Source organism: Hyperoodon ampullatus (assembly GCF_949752795.1).
Source record: "Hyperoodon ampullatus genome assembly, chromosome: 12".
NCBI lineage: Eukaryota > Metazoa > Chordata > Mammalia > Artiodactyla > Ziphiidae > Hyperoodon > Hyperoodon ampullatus.
The window spans coordinates 11,497,396-11,518,006 of record NC_136925.1 but is presented as its reverse complement, the minus strand read 5'-3'; the positions used below and the strand labels follow the sequence as shown (position 1 = coordinate 11,518,006).

The following is a 20,611-nucleotide window of genomic DNA, read 5'->3' as shown; positions in this document are numbered from 1 at the left end:
TATTTGTCTTCTACTGACTTATTTCACTGTGCCTATTTCAACTAGCATGATGTCATCGAGGTTTATCCATGTTGTAGCATGTATCAGAATGTCCTTCCTTTTCAAAATTGAATAATGTTCCATTGTATGTACCACATTTTGTTTATCCACTCATCTGTTAGTGGACGTTTGGATTGGTTCTACCTCTTGGCTATTCTGAATAGTGCTGCTTACGAACATAGGTGTGCAGATATTTCTTCAAGACCCTGTTTTCAATTCCTTTGGATATAGACCCAGAAGTGGGATTTCTGGATCACTTGGTCATTCTACTTTTCATTATTTTAAAAATCTGCGCAGTGTTCTCCATAGCAGTTGCTCCATTTTACATTCTCGCCAGCAGTGTGCAAGCATTCCAGTTTCTCCAGACCCTCACCAACGCTTATTTTGTTTTTTGAAACTAGCCATCCTAATGGGTGTGTGCGTGGTAGGAATTTTACACATTATCTCTTTTTTAATTCTTAACCAACAGGCTTCAATGTGTAAGTGCCAATTTTACAGCAAGGACATCTTGACACAAGAACCTTCCATAAAAGAAAAGGCTGGGATTACAATCCAGGTGGTCCTGAAGTTGACAATGGGGTTTTTATTCTTAAAGTTCCACGCAGTCACAAAACCAACCCAGCTCTTTTGTTCTGAGCTATAAGGTTTACAAGATTAAGGGCTATACAAGTTTGCCTGACTTTAAATATGAAGTAAGAGGTTGAGGTTTAGAACAGGAGTTCTCACTGTGTGGTCTCAAGGCCAGTAGCATCAGTACTACTGGGAACTTGTTATAAATGTGAGTTCTCAGGTCCCACCCCAGACCCGCTGAGTCAGAAACTCTGGAAGTGGGGAGAGCAATCTGTTTCAGCTAGGTCTCCCGAGGATGCTGATGTGTGATTGGGTTAGAGCACCACTGGGCTTAAATCATTAGACAAATACTTAAACTGCTGTCTGATAACCTTTACACTGTTGCCAAACAGGAAACGTACATGTTGAGCACTTTGAGGTTTCCAGGGCAACCTGATATGGTAAATCTGCATTTTATGCTTCATACTCCCAATTTTCAGAAAAGTATTGGATTAGCCCAATTGTAATGCTGCTGAAACCATCCATTTGGAGATTGAACCACACTCCAACTGATCAATTGCTTCTGAACAAATGGCCACCTGGGACCAGGCATCCTAGCCAGGAAGGCCGCACCCAGCTCAGCATTTATCTGTTATTTGCTGGGATTTTCATCCCAACCCACATCCGAGTGCCCACTTTTTGTCTCACTTTACAGTGGGTCTAGAATGAAGGGCCTGAGATAAGAGGCGACAGAAGTGGAAACAAACACGCAAAAACAGTTCCTCTATCGACGTCAGGAGGGTATTCCCTGGCCCTCCCAGGCACAGCCCTAGCCCCAGAGTATGGAATCTAAAAAAGCCTAATTCATCGAAGCAGAGACAATGTTGGCTGCCAAAGGCTGAGGAAGGGGGAAATGAGGAGATGCCAGTCAAAGTGCCCAGACTTCCAGTTAGAAGATGAATAAGTTTGGGGATCTAATGTACAGCATGGTGACTATAGTTAACAATATTGTGTTTATACTTGAAAGTTGCTGAGAGAGTAGAGTTTAAATGTTCTCAACACACACACACAAATGGTAATTATGTAGGCTGACAGAGGTATTCACTAACTTTATTCCTAACATATAAGTGTATGAAGGTATCACTTGTACACATGAAACTTACACAATGTTCCATGCCAATTATATCTCAATAAAGCTGAAAAAGAAAAAAGTATTCAGATCTGCTTCAGGATGTTACTAGAAATTCAAGCCTAGAAACCACATTTAAACTGAAAATACGTGCTGGCTGAAGTTATCTGTGTACAGTATGTTCCAATAATTTGACGATACTCAAAAACATCTTACCTGCATGTCTACTGTTAGCAAGGAGGCATAAAGACAATCAGCGTTCCCCTGTGCTCTTCCAGAGGCACATCCACACACTCTTGACAGTCGCAAGGCTTTGAACGATGATGTAAATCAGCAGTGATGTGCAAGAGTTTGGAAGCTTGCCCGTACCATACTGAATCATGAATGCTTCTACTCCTCATGTTAAGACATGATAATGTTATGTTACAATATCTGAGACTTGGTTTATCTTAAACATTAACTCTGTGATAAAAGTTGATCAATAACCTCATTTTCTCCACTTCCTACCCAAATCAATATATATGTCTCCTTTAAGGAAAGGAGACTGCACACAAAGTTTATCCTATGGTTTTAACTTACCTCAACCTAAAAGAAAGAACCAATCACCTACTCCAATGTCACTGATTTTGTTTTTTTGTGCTCTTGTAAATGAATAAATTACGGTGCTTCCACTTTCCAAGCAAACGTTTTATCATTGATTAATCCTCAGGGGCTGATTTACTTGCATTTACTAAAAGACCCAATATATTGATTTTCAGAATGTGTAAACTGCAAAACAAGAAAATTATGTCCATGTGTGTAACTTTTATTCAGTATACAGAATATTAAATTATATATTCATTCCAATCGTACAACCCCCCAAAGGAAATCCAAGGTTCAGATCTCTAAAACAGAAGGTACATGAAAATAACTACTCATTATATTTCTGGTTTTAATGAAATTTTTAAAAAATCTGTTCTGTAGTTGTTAGCCAGGATTTTTTATGAATACAGCTACTATTTTTATATAGGGTCCTTGACAGTAGGTACTTAACTTGCCTTCAGCAATTAATGGAAGCATTTACCACCCAATCACAGTGTCGCATTTGCTTACCTACCTTCCAAACCTTACTCTGCTGCTTCAGTGAGTATTGCATTTCCTACCCCACTCCAAGCCTAGATGAAGGCCAGAAAGATCAAGCGAAAATTGCCTGACTCTTTCAGAGCAAGAAAATCCGTCAGTGAAATGGGCCTTTCCATGTTTATGCTTACAATTCTCCCCAAAAAGAGTTGAAAGATCAGCCTAATACGTTTACCTTTTAAGTAACAACAAGCCTTAATATGTATTAACATACTACCAATATGGTAATAAAATAAAGTTATTAGTAACAATGAAATAGAATTAGAAAACCTGCTCAGAAATGCTTCTCATTCAAAATGTGTGCTATCCATACCTAGGCTTGCTTCCTTCTATGATAAAGGAAAAAATAATAATTAAGAAAATAAATGTATAATAAATAAATGTCTTTTAAATGATATAGATACACAGGTACTTAGAAATGTCATTCTGGCTCTTGCAATTGGAATTTAGCTAGTTGTGAACTTGGGGAGTTAACATTCACTTACAATAATGAAGATTAATAAACAAGGAGTGAACATTTTATTTCACTTATAAGACAGCTTAATCATCCAAAGGGAAGAAAAGAGCTAGTTAATGTGCTTTTCACAACATATATAATTATAATATGGCTTACGGAAGTGCTTTTCAAACTTTAGTGAGTATGAGTATTACCTGAAGGGGTTTTTTAAATGCATACTCATGGATCCCTTCCCCAGAGATTCTAAACCAGTAAGTCCAGGATGGAGCCCAGAAAAATGTATTTTTAATACCTGAAAGCACTCTCAGGAAACTCCTATAAAACTGGAATTCAGATCACTCTTTGAGAAATACCAATTTAAGATGATAAATGCATTTATTATTGCACCTGAACCCACTGAATTATCAGATAAAATGCCCATCTTAGCCCATCTTTCAGATACTTTATATTACTTTGTTAGAGTACCAAAGTAGACAGCCTTTAAAGGGCTGCTAATAAGAGTCACAGTTTATTCATTCCAGGCACTGTTTTTCTCATCTTGGCTGTTAAAAATTGTCTCATAGCTTTTAGATTTCACAGGTCTTTAAAGGTCATGTGGACTTGGAATTGTTTTTTTAACTTTTAGTTAATTTTTAGTCTTTAAAATTTCCATTTAATATTGTCTCATCTTAAAATAAAATGGAATCACAGTTGCTATTGTCTGTTTCTCTGGTTTCTAGGGAAGACGAGGAAAACCAGGTCCTCCAGGAAAACCAGGGCCTCCAGGACCACCTGTGAGTAAACAGTAGGGTATTTCATGAGTCCCTCTGTACTGCTGTGTGTTCATCTAAAGGTTACCTTAATCCCCTGTAGATAATAATTTCCATCTTTCCACTGTCTAACATGGTTGTGCTCCCTACACCTCCCACCACCACCAACCAAGAGATCAGGGAGGCTGGTGGCCGGCCGCCCCTCCTGCCCACTTCATTCCTGGCCAGTAGCAAGTGTACTGCCTGCATGGGTGCCCCAAGCTGAGTTCCAGGTCAACAAGTCCTGTGCTGAACCCACCTGAGCCCCATCTCCTCAATTTCTTAACATCCAGGCTGGTGGCCAGTCAGACATCTGGGGAAGCGTGCCTACTTTTCTTGACACAGCTATTTTGCTAGTAGAATTTCATAGAATATTGTTGCTAAAGAGAGCCATAAAGATCGTGTAGCCAATTAGCTGATCTCATCCTTTATCCCAAGCTTCTAGAGGAAGTGTGCCATTTCTGGTGGTTCTGCTAACTCTTCAACCCACTAGAGTCTGGTTTATGTCCAAGCTACTCCGCTGGCCCTGCATTCTCCATGATCACCAATATCTCTCGGTCACAAGATTCCCTGAGTGCCTTTCAGGCTTCACCTTATTTCACTGCTGTATAGGAACTGACGCTGTTGACGGTTCTGTCCTTGAAACTCTCTATTCTCTTGGTTCATTGGCGCTGATCGTTTTCTCCTACCTTTGAGGCCATCCTTTTTGTCTCCTTCCGTAAAGCTGTTCCCCCTTCCCTTATTTATATGTTGTAGGGTTTAAAGAATCCCAGTCTTCTATGTCCACCCAGACATTCCTCCTGAGTTCCAGGCTCCTACACCCCATGGCCTGCTCAGTATCTCCACTTGGAGGTCTCCTGTGTACTACAAACATAACCTGTCCAAAACTAAACTCTAAAAATGACCCTAGATTTTTTTTCTCTCTCTCATCCTCCACATCCAAATAGTTCCTAAATCATGTCAATCCTACTTCCCATTAGCTCTCATTCCTCATGCCACTGCCTTATTTAGGCCCTTGTCAATTTGTATCTATATTTTTGTAGCCTTCTCCCAGCTGTCTCATTGCCTCTACCTTCTACAAGTGGGGTAATATTTCTAAATCATAACTCTGATCACGTAGCTCTTTGGCTGAAAACTCTTTAATAACTTCCCTTTCCTTCCAGGTGGATTCCATATCTTCTACAGCCATTCTAGTCCCTTCAAAGTTTGTCCTTTTCCTATCTTTGTCTGTCCTCCTCTGTGCCCTTTCTTCTTTTGCATCCCGTAGTGTCATCTTCCTTTATGATCTCAATATGCTGCACGTTGCAAATGTTCTCCCCAGGGCCCAGGTGAGCCTCCCCACCTGCAGGACTCAGCTCAGACCCCAGCTCTCCCATGAAGCCTCGCCAGTGCTCTCAGCACAGCACGAGAGGTATCATCCTCCGCAATCCTATGAGCTTATGCCTCCTGCAGACAGAGCACGTTGTTTTGTGACTCCTATTTTCCTTGTCTTTCTGACCACTGCCCTGTGAATATTTTTTGAACCTCTATTTTATCATCATTGTCTAGCACAGTTTCTGGCATGTAGCATGTAATTATTAATTATTTAATGAATGAGTCAACAAATGAATATACTTCATAGATGAGAAAATGAAGACGGGAAAATAAGTGACTTTTTAAAGGCTAGAACCACCTGCACCACCACTAGAGGACTCTAGACTGAGCTCCTTAGGAGTCACTTAGGGTGTGACCACATGCCAAAGGTGAACAAGATTGCTGCTCTGTCAATGATTTCATTTCATCCATTTAGCCGTTCAAGTAAATTGTTCTCTTAGAAATATACTGGTGTCAGTTGATACTGGTTATGAAACAACTGGGGGGAAAATGGCATAAATTGGGCATCCTGGAATCCAGTCTTTAAAGGAATCAGCTCTGTTGATTTTTATCCCAAATTTTCTGGCAAAAGAGAGAACTCATTGTAGGATTTTCAGTAATTGTTTCATGCTATAAACAAGAAAAGCTGGTACAAGCTAACAGGCAAGATTAGACTTTCCCATAGTTTTCTAAATGCATGATGCTGCTTTCAAGACAAGATAATTGTTGTCTCAGAGGAGGAATTTGAACGATGAAGGCCTTTATGACAGGCTTGCCAAATGTCTAGGAGAGAAGAGGATTACACCACATCCTGGAATGAGTCCTCAGCTGTAGATCAAATGAGTTTACTGAAGAATTTAGAAGATTAAGAAATATGCGACCGTATGAAAGAGTTTATAATATTCAATTCCACAGATTCTGATTGCCAGAGTGTTTGGGAGAGAGAGGTACTTATTTTATTTCAAGTATTAGATTTAGAATTTAAACTCAGCTATGGGTCTGACACACAGTGTTCATTAAATCCTGAGTACACGGTATTTAAAAGAAAAGTGGTTTATTATCTTTTGTAATATAATAAAATACCAATTCATTAGGCTACCAAGAAAAGGGAGAAATTCTATGCAAAAAAGAAAAGGTTTTTATTCATAGATCAGCTCTTGTTTAAAAAGAATTATTAGACTATATCATCAGCTCATTTTTGTATAAGAATTGTGGTTTATGGAAACTCTTTGTCTTTTTGATTGTGGGATAACTCCTCTAGTGGATTAAATGTCCTTTGTCTGATACAAGTATTATCAAAACTCTATTTTGGGGTACATTTTTCATCAGCTTTTGTATTTTTTTAAGTTATTCACATAATAGATGACATGCATACCACCATACTGCAAAAAGTCCTATGAAGCACCCTGTCATTCTTACAGGAATTAGTTAAGGGAAGCATTGAAAAGAAAGGTGAAATACCTGGCTCCCCACATTCTTCTACGCCACCTTCATGTTTAATTTCCCTAAACATAATGTACTTTAGCAAGAGGACTGGTATTTCCCAAATGGTTAGGAATGAACAGAGTTCTTCAAAATCAGTCCTTTCAAGATATATTAACTAACATTTTAAGAAAATGAGCTTATATAAAAATCAACCTAATTCATTTAATACACATCACATCATTTAATAGTTTCACAAACTATTAAGCATTTATTTAAGACCTACTATGTGCCTAACACTGTTGGGAGCTAGGCTTGCAAAAATGAATACGATGTGGTCCTTACCCTTCAAGTATTTAAGTTTAACTCACAGAAATGTGAATAGAGGAAGAAAACTTAGAAAAGATAATGCCAGGGTGGTTTTCTTCTGGAATTGACAACTGAAGCATAAAGCTTGAGCCTTAAAAACAAGGAGGAATTCCTGTTCATCATGACACATGGATGAGCCCAGAGGACGTTATGCTGAGTGAAATAAGCCAGTTCACGGAAAGACAAAGACTGCATGGCTCCACTTTTTGAGATTTCTAAAATAGTCACACTTATGGAAGCAGAGCACACATAGGGGCGGGAGTACTGGGGAGTGTTATTCAACAGGTATAAAGTTTCAGTTATGCAGGATGATTACATCCCAGAGATCTGCCCTACGACACAGTGCCTATAGGTAGCCATGCAGTATTGTGCATTTCAAAACTTGTTAAGAGGATAGATTTCATGTTAGGTGTTCTTACCACACACACGCACACACTAAGGGACACAAGGGAAGTCTGGGAGGTGCTGGGTATGTCAGTTACCTTGGTGATGAGATCACAGGTGTTTGCATCTGTCCAAACTCATCACATTGTACACATTAAATATGTGCAATTCTTTCTGTCTCACTTATACCTCAATAAAGCTGTTTCTATAAAAGTTGAGAAGGTCTGTCCAGTAAAGCAAATAGAGGGGAAGGAGAGAGCAAACTAGGAGCTGCTGACAGAGGAAAGCAGCCTGAACAAAAGCACGAGTGCTGAGCCCCAGGGAGTGGGGCAGGCAGCAGCCAGGCAGCTCTGACCACAGCCCTGACAGGTCGGGTCCAGCCCAGGCAGCGTCCTGGCAGAACTGCTGTGAGCTCCACATGTCCCGAGAAGCCAGGACAATCTGTGAAGAGCTCTGAGTGGAGATTCCCAGGGCCAGATTTCCTGATGGGTCTCTCTAGTGGCACAGTAGTTGGATTGCTGAGAGAGAGTGGGATCCATTGCAGCTGTCATAGTATTTACTAGTCATTTGTATTTTATTACAACTGACATAGAGCTTAAGAGACGTCCCCCTTTACTTGTGGGCATCTTTAGATCAAAATGTTGCTGTTTTTCATTTATTTCTCTTCTTCCACTTTGTACCTTATGTGAGATGAGCCCTCCCCACTTCACAACAGGAAGGAAGGTAACAAGAGAAAGAAGGAAATGTTGGTAGGCACCAAGATCCTTCCGACTGAGATGGGGAGATGGTGTCTGACTCACCCTAAGGACTGGCATCTGAGATTCCTAAAGCATGTGTTAGAATGTCTTATGACAATGTGAACTATAAAAAAATATGAATATTCTCTCTTATCAAGCAATAATCAAATAATTCATGATGTCCCTTAAATGAGTGAATAGTATAGTATATAATTTTTCTATATATGTTTGAGCAATTAGCCTTCAGAAAAGTTAAGGGAAAATTTTTTATTGATTTACTCTGACCAGTGGGATTGTCTGAAAACAACCAAGGAATAGGAATTTTTAGGAGGCATGGATCCTTTGATAACAGCATACTTGGCTCAATTTCTTCAAGAAAATGTTCTCCCCTCCAGGACTTTAGAGATGTTCCCTACATCAAAGGTAGTGTTGTTATTCTGGGGAGTGTCAACGAAGATTTTAAAAAAATAGAAGAAAGAAATCTCTAATGGCCTGAAGCAACTCAAATAATTAAAACATTTTAACCAACCATTCTATTTGTGATTGTTCTGAAGCCAAATTTGTATTTTCACACTTTCTTAAGAAACATTGGTACCAAAAAGATTAGTTGTTTACAAAGAATAATTTCCCACAACTTTGTATCTGTGGAAGGACAATCTTTTTCACCCTGAGAGAGTACATTCTCTAGGGGAAAGAATCTAATAAAGGAATATTTACTAAAAGTAGATCTTTGAACGAATGTTATTAGATTTTCTTTATGAATTATTGTTTCATCAAAGTCATATATGTTACTCCAATTTAGCTTCCCATATTTAATAGCAATTTTTCCTCTCTTTGAGGAAGGTTTAGTTGAAACTTAGACACATGTAATCTGCATACATAAAATTATTCTTATTGAGATGCTGGTAATTGAGGGGCAACTAACTGGTTCACAGAGCTGGCCACAACCCTTCATGATGAACGCACTTTTTATAAAGTATTGGTCCAATTTCCTGTTAATAAGCAGAGCTGATCTTACCTATACAAAGGGAAAAGCTCCCAAATTCCCCCAAGTAACTTCTGTCATCTTGTTTTTAATGAATATTCTTCATTGAAGGAAAACCATTAAGTAGCAATGTCTTGGACTGATGATACCTGCAAATACACTAAGATTATGATTTTTTTAATTATTTATTTATTTTTGGCTGCATTGGGTCTTTGTTGCTACGCACGGGCTTTCTCTAGTTGTGGCGAGTGGGGGCTCCTCTTCGTTGTGGTGCGTGGGCTTCTCATTTCAATGGCTTCTCTTGTTGCGGAGCATGGGCTCTAGGCGCGTGGGCTCAGCAGTTGTGGCTCGTGGTCTCTAGAGCGCAGGCTCAGTAGTTGCGGCACACGGGCTAGTTGCTCCGCGGCATGTGGGCTCTTCCCGGAGCAGGGCTCAAACCTGTGTCCCCTGCAGTGGCAGGCGGATTCTTAACCACTGCGCCACCAGGGAAGCCCCTAAGATTATGATTGAGAGCAGTTTTCAGAGAGGAAGCACGAGAGCATTAAGCCTCTCCCTGGGGAAGGAAATAGCAGTAACTCCTGAGGAAACATATTCCACCAAAGAGAGAGAAATGGACCGGGAGAGATGATTACAGCACTAGCTCTGTGTTCGGTGCTCCACTGCCAGCACATTGTGTAATCCTCACAACTATCACGAGAAGTAGAAATGATGCTCATTTTATAATGGGGTAAAGGATGCTTAGAAACATCGAGTTACTTGCCCAGGATCACACAAGTATAAGTAGGGGTTGTAGACTTGAGACCCAGGAATGGACCGCTAAACCCACCTTTATTCTCTCACTCACTCTCCAGTAAAAATGTCTTTGTCTTTCAAGCCTTGCAGTTATCAGAGTAGCATAAAGGAATGGAAAATAGTGGCCTCGTGTTAGGATGATGAGGCTTCGAGCCTCTCGAGACTTGAAATGCCTCAGTTCATTTCAGAGTATTCCAGGTTTTCATTCCTTTAGAAGGGAGAGCAGACCAGCTGGCAATGAGGCGGAACAGAAGAGTTTAACTAATGAGCCATTAAAGGCGGCATGTCTTAGCCCACCCGTTTGACACTTCCATCACTTCTCATTCATCATCCCTGTAAACGTGTTTATTAAAAACCACATTAATTGGAAAATGTGTTATTATTCCTTTCTGTTGCAGGCAGGGCCCTTGATTTCCTTTCTTTTTTTTCCTCTGGCATTGTTTTTGTGCATTGTTTCATTATTGCAGTAAGAGAATTGAGCAGTGGGGCTCACGTGTGTCACAGCAATTCACATAATTTGTAATGTGGACCAGGAGCGCCCTCTACTGTTTCCACTGGAAAAGCTTTAGAAGAATGACACTGTTGAGCCCTCGGGAGGCTGTCCAGGGTCTGGAGATTGTTCAGTGTTCGAGGCTTAATTATAAATCTACATGATTTTCAAAGTTTATTTCCAGGACTTTGTTGCATATTATGCTTATCCTGTATTTTAAATACAAATGCTAGCTCATCAACAGTCATTTTCAATGTCAACTGGATGCCCTCTAGAAGTGAAAGCCCTTAGCTTTCTCTAAAATGCTGACTTATTGTAACACGCTGATAAAACTCTACAGCGTGAGTTTTTGTGGGAGCTGATGCATGGAATTTACGCTTCTTTTCTAAAGGAACCATAAGATTGAAAACATATACAACCGTGTTGTTTCCATTTTCATTTAAATTTCAGTGTAGAACTTCTTTCACCTTTAATGCATGAGTCATTGCTCAGTCCTGAAGGCTATGGTTACAGAGCAGGGTACATGGTTAAAAGAGTGAATTTAGGATGTGAAACTGAATTCACTTATCCAACACATACTTACCTCGATCACCTAGCATGTGTTAATGACTGTTACAAACCTTGAGTATACAGTGGTTTATAAAAAAAAAAAAACACAACAAACAGACAAATTAAAGCTAAGGTCTCGGGCTTCCCTGGTGGTGCAGTGATTGAGAGTCCACCTGCCGATGCAGGGGACACAGGTTCGCGCCCTGGTCCGGGAAGATCCCACATGCCGTGGAGCGGCTAGGCCCGTGAGCCATGGCTGCTGAGCCTGCGCGTCCGGAGCCTGTGCTCCGCAACGGGAGAGGCCACAACAGTGAGAGGCCCGCGTACCATAAAATAAATAAATAAATAAATAAATAATAATAAAGCTAAGGTCTCTACCTTCAGTAACTTACACTCTATCATGTGTGTGTGTGGGGGTGAGGGACCGATGGTGAAGAGGCAATTCCGTAGGTAGACAAAACAATTTCAGCTCAATATGCGAAGCCGCAGGGGAATAAACTGGGTAGCTTGGGAGTGGTTTGGGAGGAAGAGTTGTTGCCCTAGTTAAGGTGGTCCAGGTGGCATCTCTGAGCATCTCGGTGACATTACTTGAGAAGGAGCCAGCCGTGTGAGGCCCAGAACAAGAACTTTCCAACCACAAAGATCAGGAAGTGCAAAGGGCCTGAGGTGGGAGAGAGGTTGCTGGATTCAGTAAACAGAAAGGAGCTAGGTGAAGAACAGTGCCAGAGGAGGCTTTGGAGCTAAGTGGTTTAGCCTTATGAGAGTGGAATCGGGGAGTGGGGTCGGGGGGCGAATAAGTGGCAAGGAAAGTAATCAACTGGTCACATCTCCCTTTTCTAGGTCTTTGTGTTTTTATCTCAGGTGGTTAGATTTTTATTTTGATGTGATGAAATTATTATTCCTAATGATAATTCTAAAGGCAACATCATTGTAGCATATCGTTTTTAGTCTTTGCATGGACCGGGAACAGACTTGTTTGCTGAGAAAACAAGGAAACAGACAAAGCTTTGACAGTTGCCCATTTCACTTCAGCCCAGCCTGAATCCAGGGGACACCATGTTTTTCCTTGGAGATAGAGAATCTCATCACATACAAGTCTCATTCTCTCTTCCCCACAGCTACACCTGAGGCTTCCTTTCTGATGGGCTGCAGGTTGAGATGAGCAGTTATAACTATGAAAGTCTATGCTCTGGAAACACCGTGGAACTAATGCTTTCCCGCATCTGTGCCCCGTTATCCTTTATTATCCCCACCTTTTCCGTCTTCATCTCCAGCCTTATTTCCTGTGCACTGAGGACCCACAGTGCAAAGTTAACGTTAGCAAGGCCCACCCCTAAGGGAAGTTAGTCCCCAGGGCACATTTTGGACTGCTCAATAAAGTGGATGACAAAAATGTCCGATTAAAACATTTGACTTCTTGCTAAAATACTGTGTGACTATATGCATTTTGAGGGCCATCATGTCTCAGTGGGAATCCAGTTCATAGTCTGAACATCCATCTACAAGCCTTGAACTGATCAGGATTTTCTGTTTCTCAGTTTTCCTTTCAGCAAAGTACTTTAGTCTCTTTGGTCTATTAACGGATAAAGGCCATGTACTGTACTGATATCTTCGGAGGAGAAGAACCTAACCATTTTATCTGTGTCAATGGGAATAGTAATTTTATTCATAATAAAAATAAGATGACTTCCTCAGAGTTAAAAATAAAGATACCTAAGACCTATAAAATGGAGGCATGGCCAGTTAATCATTTTTATTGCCCCTTGTCCCCCACTGGGGCCATGGTCCCAGACAAAACAGCTGCTGCCAACATTATTAACATTCCAGTGTCACCTTGTGTGGCCACAGAATCCATAGACATGCATGTGAGGCAGCTGGGGTCTCAGGTGGGGAATGTGAAAACCACCACTTGGGTTCCACTCCCTAATTACTTCTCTTTTTTTCTCCCAAGAGCAGCAGCAGTGAGACATTATTAGCCACTTTCTGACTGCCTGAGTTTTTTACTAATTATAGATACACTTGAGAAGAAAAGGATTTTATGTTCTTACAGCCACTGACTCCTTTTCTTCACTTTGGGTCATGTTATTGAAACCAACTATTAAGACTTCTGAATGACAGACGTTGTGTATAGCAATGATGGGACAGAATATTTGAAATCCTTGATACCTGGTCACCAAACTTGTTATGGGGCCAGTGCATAGATCAAATACTGTTTCTTTGTAGGAGGTAAACAGTAAGGTTTTTTTTGTTTTTGTTTTTGTTTTTGCGGTACGCGGGCCTCTCACGGTTGTGGCCTTTCCCGTTGCGGAGCATAGGCTCCGGACGCGCAGGCTCAGCGGCCATGGCTCACGGGCCCAGCCGCTCCGTGGCATGTGGGATCCTCCTGGACCGGGGCACGAACCCGTGTCCCCTGCATCGGCAGGCGGACTCTCAACCACTGCGCCACCAGGGAAGCCCCTAACAGTAAGGTTTTAATAAATCTGATTGGCCTTTGAGAAATATTCAAAAAGGGAGACTTGTTTCCTAAATAATCTTACAATTTGTATTTGCTGATATAGTTTACAAAAGTATCTCCATACAGCATTTAATTTTTACTGCTGTATAACTCTGTGAAACAGGCAAGAAAAGATTATCTCCATTTTAACAGTAAGAAAAGTCTGGGCCTCCAGAAGTAAGGGGCTTAGCTAAATCTATTCAGTCAGTTTTCTCTTCACAGCAGCTACAACCTGGTAGGAAATTGTTTCCATCAAAGGAGAGACTAAAAGAAGTTATGTGAGTAGAGAAGCAACAAGTTTTCAGCATTATCCAGGGGACGTGAAACATGAGAGGAAATTCTGTAGAAAGTAAGCCTGGAAGGAGCTTCAGTTATATCTGTAATTTCATTAAAAGGTAAAGAGATCTAAAGTAAATATGGCAGATGGTTAGGACCTGACAACATTGGATTGTGGATTCATGGGGATTTATCATATTATATTCTATACTTTTCAACATGCTTGAAATATTCCAAATTTCTTTGACAAAACAGGAAAAGCATACTGTGGGATGGACTGAGGTTAATATCACTAATTACTTCTTCACTGGCCTAGAGTGTCAGTATCTTCTCTTTTGCCTGAAATCCTTTGTAGAATGGGGCAAAGTGTTTTAAAAATGAAATCATTCAGTATTTTTTCCTAGAACTTCCCTGAGTGTACCCTCTGGAACCGTGCGGTTCAGTTGAGTCAAGACATGTCATTTGCATATTTATCATGAGTATGACCTACAGATCAGAAAGAAACCTTGATGTCAGACATTTGAGTTGAAAGTGGAGGCTCCAATCACCACAAAGTAAAACCTCACTTTGCTTCTGTCCAGAATGTCCCCAACCATTTGAGTTGTGTACATGCCCTTGGCCTCTACGTAACTTGGCAGCATGTAAGCCAGTGCCATCAGCCTGGCTATCTCAAGTCTATGTGGTTCGCCTGGGAATCACGTTTTCTCTGCCTAAGAAGCACTGTCATCCTACCAACACTTGTTTTTCTAAACTTTTTTATTTTATACTGGAGCATAGTTGATTAACAATGTTGTGTTAGTTTCAGGTGTACAGCAAAGTGATTCAGTTATACATATACATGCATCTATTCTTTTTCAGATTCTTTTCCCATTTAGGTTGTTACATACTATTGAGCACGGCATAGAGAAGAACTTACGGTTACAGGGGTGGGCGGCGGAAATGGTGAGGGGAAGGGATAGTTAGGGAGTTTGGGATTGACATGTACCAACACTTTTAAAGAGAGTGAATATTATCAGTTACATAAGTGGAATCTCAAAGCACTGATAGGTGCAGGCTTTGTAAGCCAACCTCCCTTCAGATTTGAGAGGTGTATTGAGAGATTCCTGAGGTCAGACAGGGGAGTGCAAGCTCAGCTGTTCCCCAGGTATGGTTTCTGTTGATGGTGAACTTTAGGCGATGCCACTGGATACAGCTCATTTGTTTCGCAATCTCCATCCTTACTAGTTCTCATGCCCCGGTGGCTTTAATCACCTCATGCAGGGTCAGTGATGTGGCTTCGGTGGGGGGGCAAGGCCCCTCTTGAGACTGCTGCTGCCCCTTATATTACAGGAAGCTGACACGTAATGTTTTTGCTTTTGCAGGAAATACTGAAGGGAAATGAGTATGAAACATTTTATGGATGGATAAGCAAAATCGCAGCATTAGGGGAGGAATCATTTTCCTCTAACTGTCATGCCATGGAAATCAGTCATCAATGTCCCAGCAAGGCACTCTATCAAGAATGCAACGGGCTTTATAACCAATTAGATGGATTTGTTTCATGGTATCAGGGAAAATAAACTCCTTTAAAAAATGATTTTTTTAAAGTAAAGTGTTAAAAACTTCTGAGCCTCACAGCATAATGCAGAAAATCTGCTTTTATGAAATGGATTAATTACACCCATTGAATGCATTCACTGTCACAGCTTCATCCTCCCACTCCTGTTCCAAAATGACAAGTGAAACCAGCGGCTGTGTAATTTTGGAAAACAATCAGGTCACATATTGAGTATTTTGCTTATCCATACAACCATAAACTGCCTCTGCTTGAGTTCCCTCAATTACACAGCTCAGTGTGCAGGCCAGAAGAGACAAACCCAGCTCAAGTGAGCACTTCTGGAATACACAGAGGGATGCGTTTGAAAAATGTCCAAAGTGGCAGATGTGAACTTCTCATTCAAGACCCAGAAGCTGTCTTCGCGGCAATCCTTCACCTGTTAATTGCGCTGCTTCTGAACTTCTGAACCAGGATTGCTGGCAATATCTCATACGGAGATACTTAGGAGCTACTGAGCTTTCAAAGTAGAGTGCAGGTGTATGCCACTGGGGTGGGGCAAGGAGGACCTGGCTGAGACAAGGGATGATCACTGCTGCTCAGAATTTCCAGAGCTTCACCAAGAATAAACATTGGCTGCTGGCTTCTAACAAAAACTGCTCTTACCTTTTTTAGGGGAAGTCCCCAGAAGATGCCCTTGACCAATGCTTGAACCAGTGTATTGCTGTATCACTTAAATACTTCAGATCCCACATGACAGTACACAAATCTCTCTTCCACAAGAACACAATGGCACAATTGTAGTTTTGTTTGAAGGGTATTTCATCTTCTTACTAAGTGTGACTACTTTCCCATGACTGTGCATCCACTGCAATTTCATGCTCATAGGAATTCCAGCCTATCAAAATGATCCCTAAGCAATCTTACTCTCTTGTTTCTAGTCTTTTTCCCACCAACTCTGACCATTTGTGTGTTTGTTTTTCTTCTACCATCTCATAAATGCCAAGAGTCTACCCCTCATTTGGTATCGTTTGAACCTCTAAAGTTACTTAAGATGCTGATCAAGATTGCCAACTTCTTTCCTTTTCCCTCTCAGAAGTCTCCCTCTCACCTCTCTCTAATCCAAGCCCTCCTTGATTTTACCATTTCTTGTATCTGCCTGTGGTTCCTCTCTCTTATCCTCACCTTCCTCCCATTCTGGTCACTTTCCTCTTGATCTCTTCTTGTCCAGTCTTTGAAAAGGTACATCTACAATGCATCCCAGAGCTCCCTGTGCTTGGCCCTTGTAGATTCTGTCTCTCATTAATAGATCTGCAATCTTTTACCCTTGAATTCCCTACGTGATGTTTTTAACCAGCTTTAAGATGATTGATTTTTTTTTTCTCTATCTGTCATCCCTCTCACTGGGAGGCAGATAAAGCAAAGAGTTAAAATATCAAAGATATAGCATCAGGCCAACTTGGGTTGAAATCTAGCTGTTGTCTGCTAGTTGTATGACCTTGGGTAAGATAGTAAACTTCTTGTTATAAGTAAAATAAGGATAATGCCTACCTCATTGGATTGCTGTAAAAGTAAAATGCAATAGCATAGGTACCTGCCACACAGTTATTACTTTCCAAGGGTTACTATTGTTATTTATTAATATTCTTATCATTATCCCATTTTATCATTCTCTTCTATCTGCTCATTATGTTTTACTTTCTTTCCCAGGATTTAATCCAGGACCTCCCATTTCTAAAGCAAAAGTGTTGATACCTTTCCAAGTTCTTTGATTATCCTCCTCCTCTAGCTTTTTCCTCGGAGTCCCACTTTTCACAATCAAAATTCGTCTTAAGACTTAACTACATTTCTCAGAGCCTCATGCCAGAAAGTGAGTGCCAAAGGCCTGGGGGGCTGCGAAGCCTCAGTCTTCAGGACCCGCACCCCCCCCTTTTCTGTACGCTCTCCTCCCTCGGTGCTGTCTTCTCCTGTCCCACCTGCCACATAGCATCCCGTTACCCCTTCCTTTTTTGTCCCATCCAACTTGCTCTCAGGAAATACTTACTGAATGATCCATAAGAATATATTCAAGTGGAACAACTCTTATCCTTGCTTCTACCATTTGTTTATTGCATGATTTGGAGGTAAATCTATCAGTTTTTCCCTGTCTTTATGAGAATCAAATAAGATGATGTGTTTTTGCAGTCACATTACCCTGCCATCTAAGAAAATATACGTGAAAATATATTTAGAATTATGCTGAGCTGTATGAATATGAAACATTAGTATTACATCTCCCAAGAACACTTGCATTCGAGCTGGTGATAAAACCCAACACCAAATAAACCAGTCTTTCTTTATGAAGTTTTAGGCAGGCACACACCAGAAGGTGGGTGAGACATTTTCAGAGATAAGTGCCCCTTCCCAGGAGCCTTAAGTTTCACCTAATACGTGCTCTCTGGCCCACATCCCCACTGTAATCCCGTAAAGGAGAACTTGAGGTCTCTGTGTTGAAATATAACCATAGTATAAACACTCAGTGAATCCCCTCCTTGCTTCAGAAATCATATTTTGCAATTTGAGAGTTTTCAGCAATTTTGGGGGGGAGGGGTTGGAGTGCTGGTGTCTCCTTAGCCACTAAAACTTTGTAGCAGAAACATTCTCTGAAAAACAATCTATTCTAAAATTACAACTGTTTAAGCTAATTAAATCCCAAGAGACAATGAAAAAACTCATTTAGAACAAATATTTAAGATAAATAAAAGGATCTGTGTTTAAAAGAAAAAGAAATTGGTTTCCCAAATATTTTCTAAAGACTAATATTGGTTTTTCTCTCAGAATTGGAGACAACTTTCCATGTTGTAATTCTGGTCAAAAATCCATCCATAAGCTCTTTTCTACTAACTGGAGCTCACTGCAGCTTTGTTTTCAGTTATTTAGCCAGATTCTTAGATTAATCTGCATCTGTTGGCCCTGTATTCTGTGAGTTTGGAAGCAGCAAGACCCCTGCTCAGTTTGCTGCCATTCCTAACTGAAATCAAAATGAACAAGCAAGAAATTGGCTATACCCTCAAAATTTTTCTTGCAAAAGATTCTATTGAAAAATTCAGCAAATACTGGGATAGGGGTACTATATGTTATGATAAGATCAAAAAAATTGACACTCCTGTCTTCAAGGAGTTTTCATTCCAACTGGAAAGATAGACATGTACTTAAACCACCATAAATCAGGGCTTCTCTGGTGGCGCAGTGGTTGAGAGTTTGCCTGCCGATGCAGGGGACACGGGTTCGTGCCCCAGTCCAGGAAGATCCCACATGCCGCGGAGCAACTGGGCCCGTGAGCCATGGCCACTGAGCCTCCGCATCCGGAGCCTGTGCTCCGCAACGGGAGAGGCCACAACAGTGAGAGGTCCGCGTACCACAAAAAAAAAAAAAAAACCACCATAAAGCAGTATAAATGTGCTTCACTAAGTTATATATAATGTTATAGATGGAATATATATATAAGAGAAAAAATCATTCTGACAGTAACCTTCCCAGCAATTACTGTATTATTGAAACATGCCTCATCTTACCATTCCTATGAATGAGGTTAGGCTTCCTAATAATTTTTTTAATATAAGAAAAATAATTACTGGTCTTTGCCTTTTCTACTAGCCATTAGAAAGTTAGAAATATTTCTTGAAAATTAGCCCAAATGACTTTTCAATAACAAACTTTCTATCTCTTCTTATAGCAAAGCTGCTTTTTAGCATGCTTTGAAAAAAGTTGATTAATGCAACTTTCTACATAGAGGTTTTTGGTATTTCAAAGGTTGTTAGCAAAGTTAATTGGAAACCCACGGGGCCAGAAGGCAGTTGTGTACAACCTGAAAATATGTATTTGTGAATCCTGAAAGGAGCCCCTAATGAGAGAGCTCCTAATGAAGAGAGCTGGTGCGTGGAGATGAGTGGTACCCAGATGGCGCACGGAGGTTCAGTCAGCAGTTATGGTGAGCTGAAGGATGCTTTCAGAGAAGAGGGAGGCAGGAAGACAGTTCAGGAGGGAGGGCCAGAGAGGGAGCAGAGTGGCTGAGGGGCCACGGAGACCTTGATTCAGAACATCAGGATGCGCTAAAGCTGACCCAAAGGCCCAGCCTTGATGGGGTCAGGGAGCTCGCAGCAAAGACCAGGGAAGGGAAAAAAGGCAAAAGTGGGTTCTTCGAGCTCGGCATAGTGCATGAACTGGCTGGAAAGTGAAAGTGCGGCCAAGACCAGGACCGAAGAAGCCTTAACACGGAACTCTTCCCATCCTTTAAACGTCCAGAATCTGTAACCCAAACTGAAATCTAAGGAGCTGATAATGCAAACAGTTGATCATTTTCACTCTAGCATCTGATGACGCTGGTGGCAGACAGGATATTTCTCTGTCTTCCACCTCTAGCAAGATTTTAGCCAAAAAGAAACCCAACAACAACAACAAAAAAAAAACCCTTTTTAAATGCTTTAAACTATTACCGAGCATATATGTTCCCAAGTTGAATGTCTCTTTAATTCTCTTCATCACACCAGGCATGGTTCTTTGCAGTAGGAAACAACATCAGGGTCTCTCCCCACACCAGGCTGATGGACCGCTCCGGTAATTACACGCAAGCACAGTTGGGTTATGAACAGGTGTGTCTCCCCAGAGCTCATGAGCATTTTAAAGCTGTTGTGTAATTGTCTACTTATCCGATTAACTCGGGCGTCCTGTGTCTCCCAGCCCAACACAAATAGAGCAAAGCCGTGATATCTGTATGGCTGCTGCAGGTCACTACAGGAGCAGGATACTGGGACAGTTTTCCTTTCCATAAGCATAATTTAAAAATTCCTGCAAAAATTATTTTAGCCTGAGAATCTGCTTTTAAGTTACAAGAGTTGAGCAACTAAGAAGTGAGTTTGGGGCCAGGCTGCCTCCATTAAATATTAGCCCTGCCATGTACCAGGGGTGTGACCTTGGGCCAGTTAACTATTTCAAACGCTCATTTTTCTGTATCTTTGAATTGGAAATAATGATGGTACATACCTCATGGTGTCATTGTAGAGATGAAATGAGTTAGTCTATTTGAAACCCTTGGTGTAATGTCTGGCGCACAATACACACTACGTAAATGTGTGCCATTATTATTTGATAGGTTCTTCTGCTCTA

At 40.9% G+C, this 20,611-nt stretch overlaps 1 protein-coding gene across 1 annotated transcript in view; it reads left to right on the top strand.

The window, feature by feature from the left end:
- Nucleotides 1-20,611, top strand: part of COL19A1 (collagen type XIX alpha 1 chain) — a gene marked incomplete at both ends in the record, with an annotated part of 351,791 nt that overhangs the window by 238,934 nt on the left and 92,246 nt on the right. The window contains one exon of the mRNA XM_079716663.1: nt 4,013-4,066. Within this exon, the coding sequence (XP_079572789.1) occupies nt 4,013-4,066 (54 nt within the window). The remainder of the gene's footprint in view (nt 1-4,012; nt 4,067-20,611) is intronic.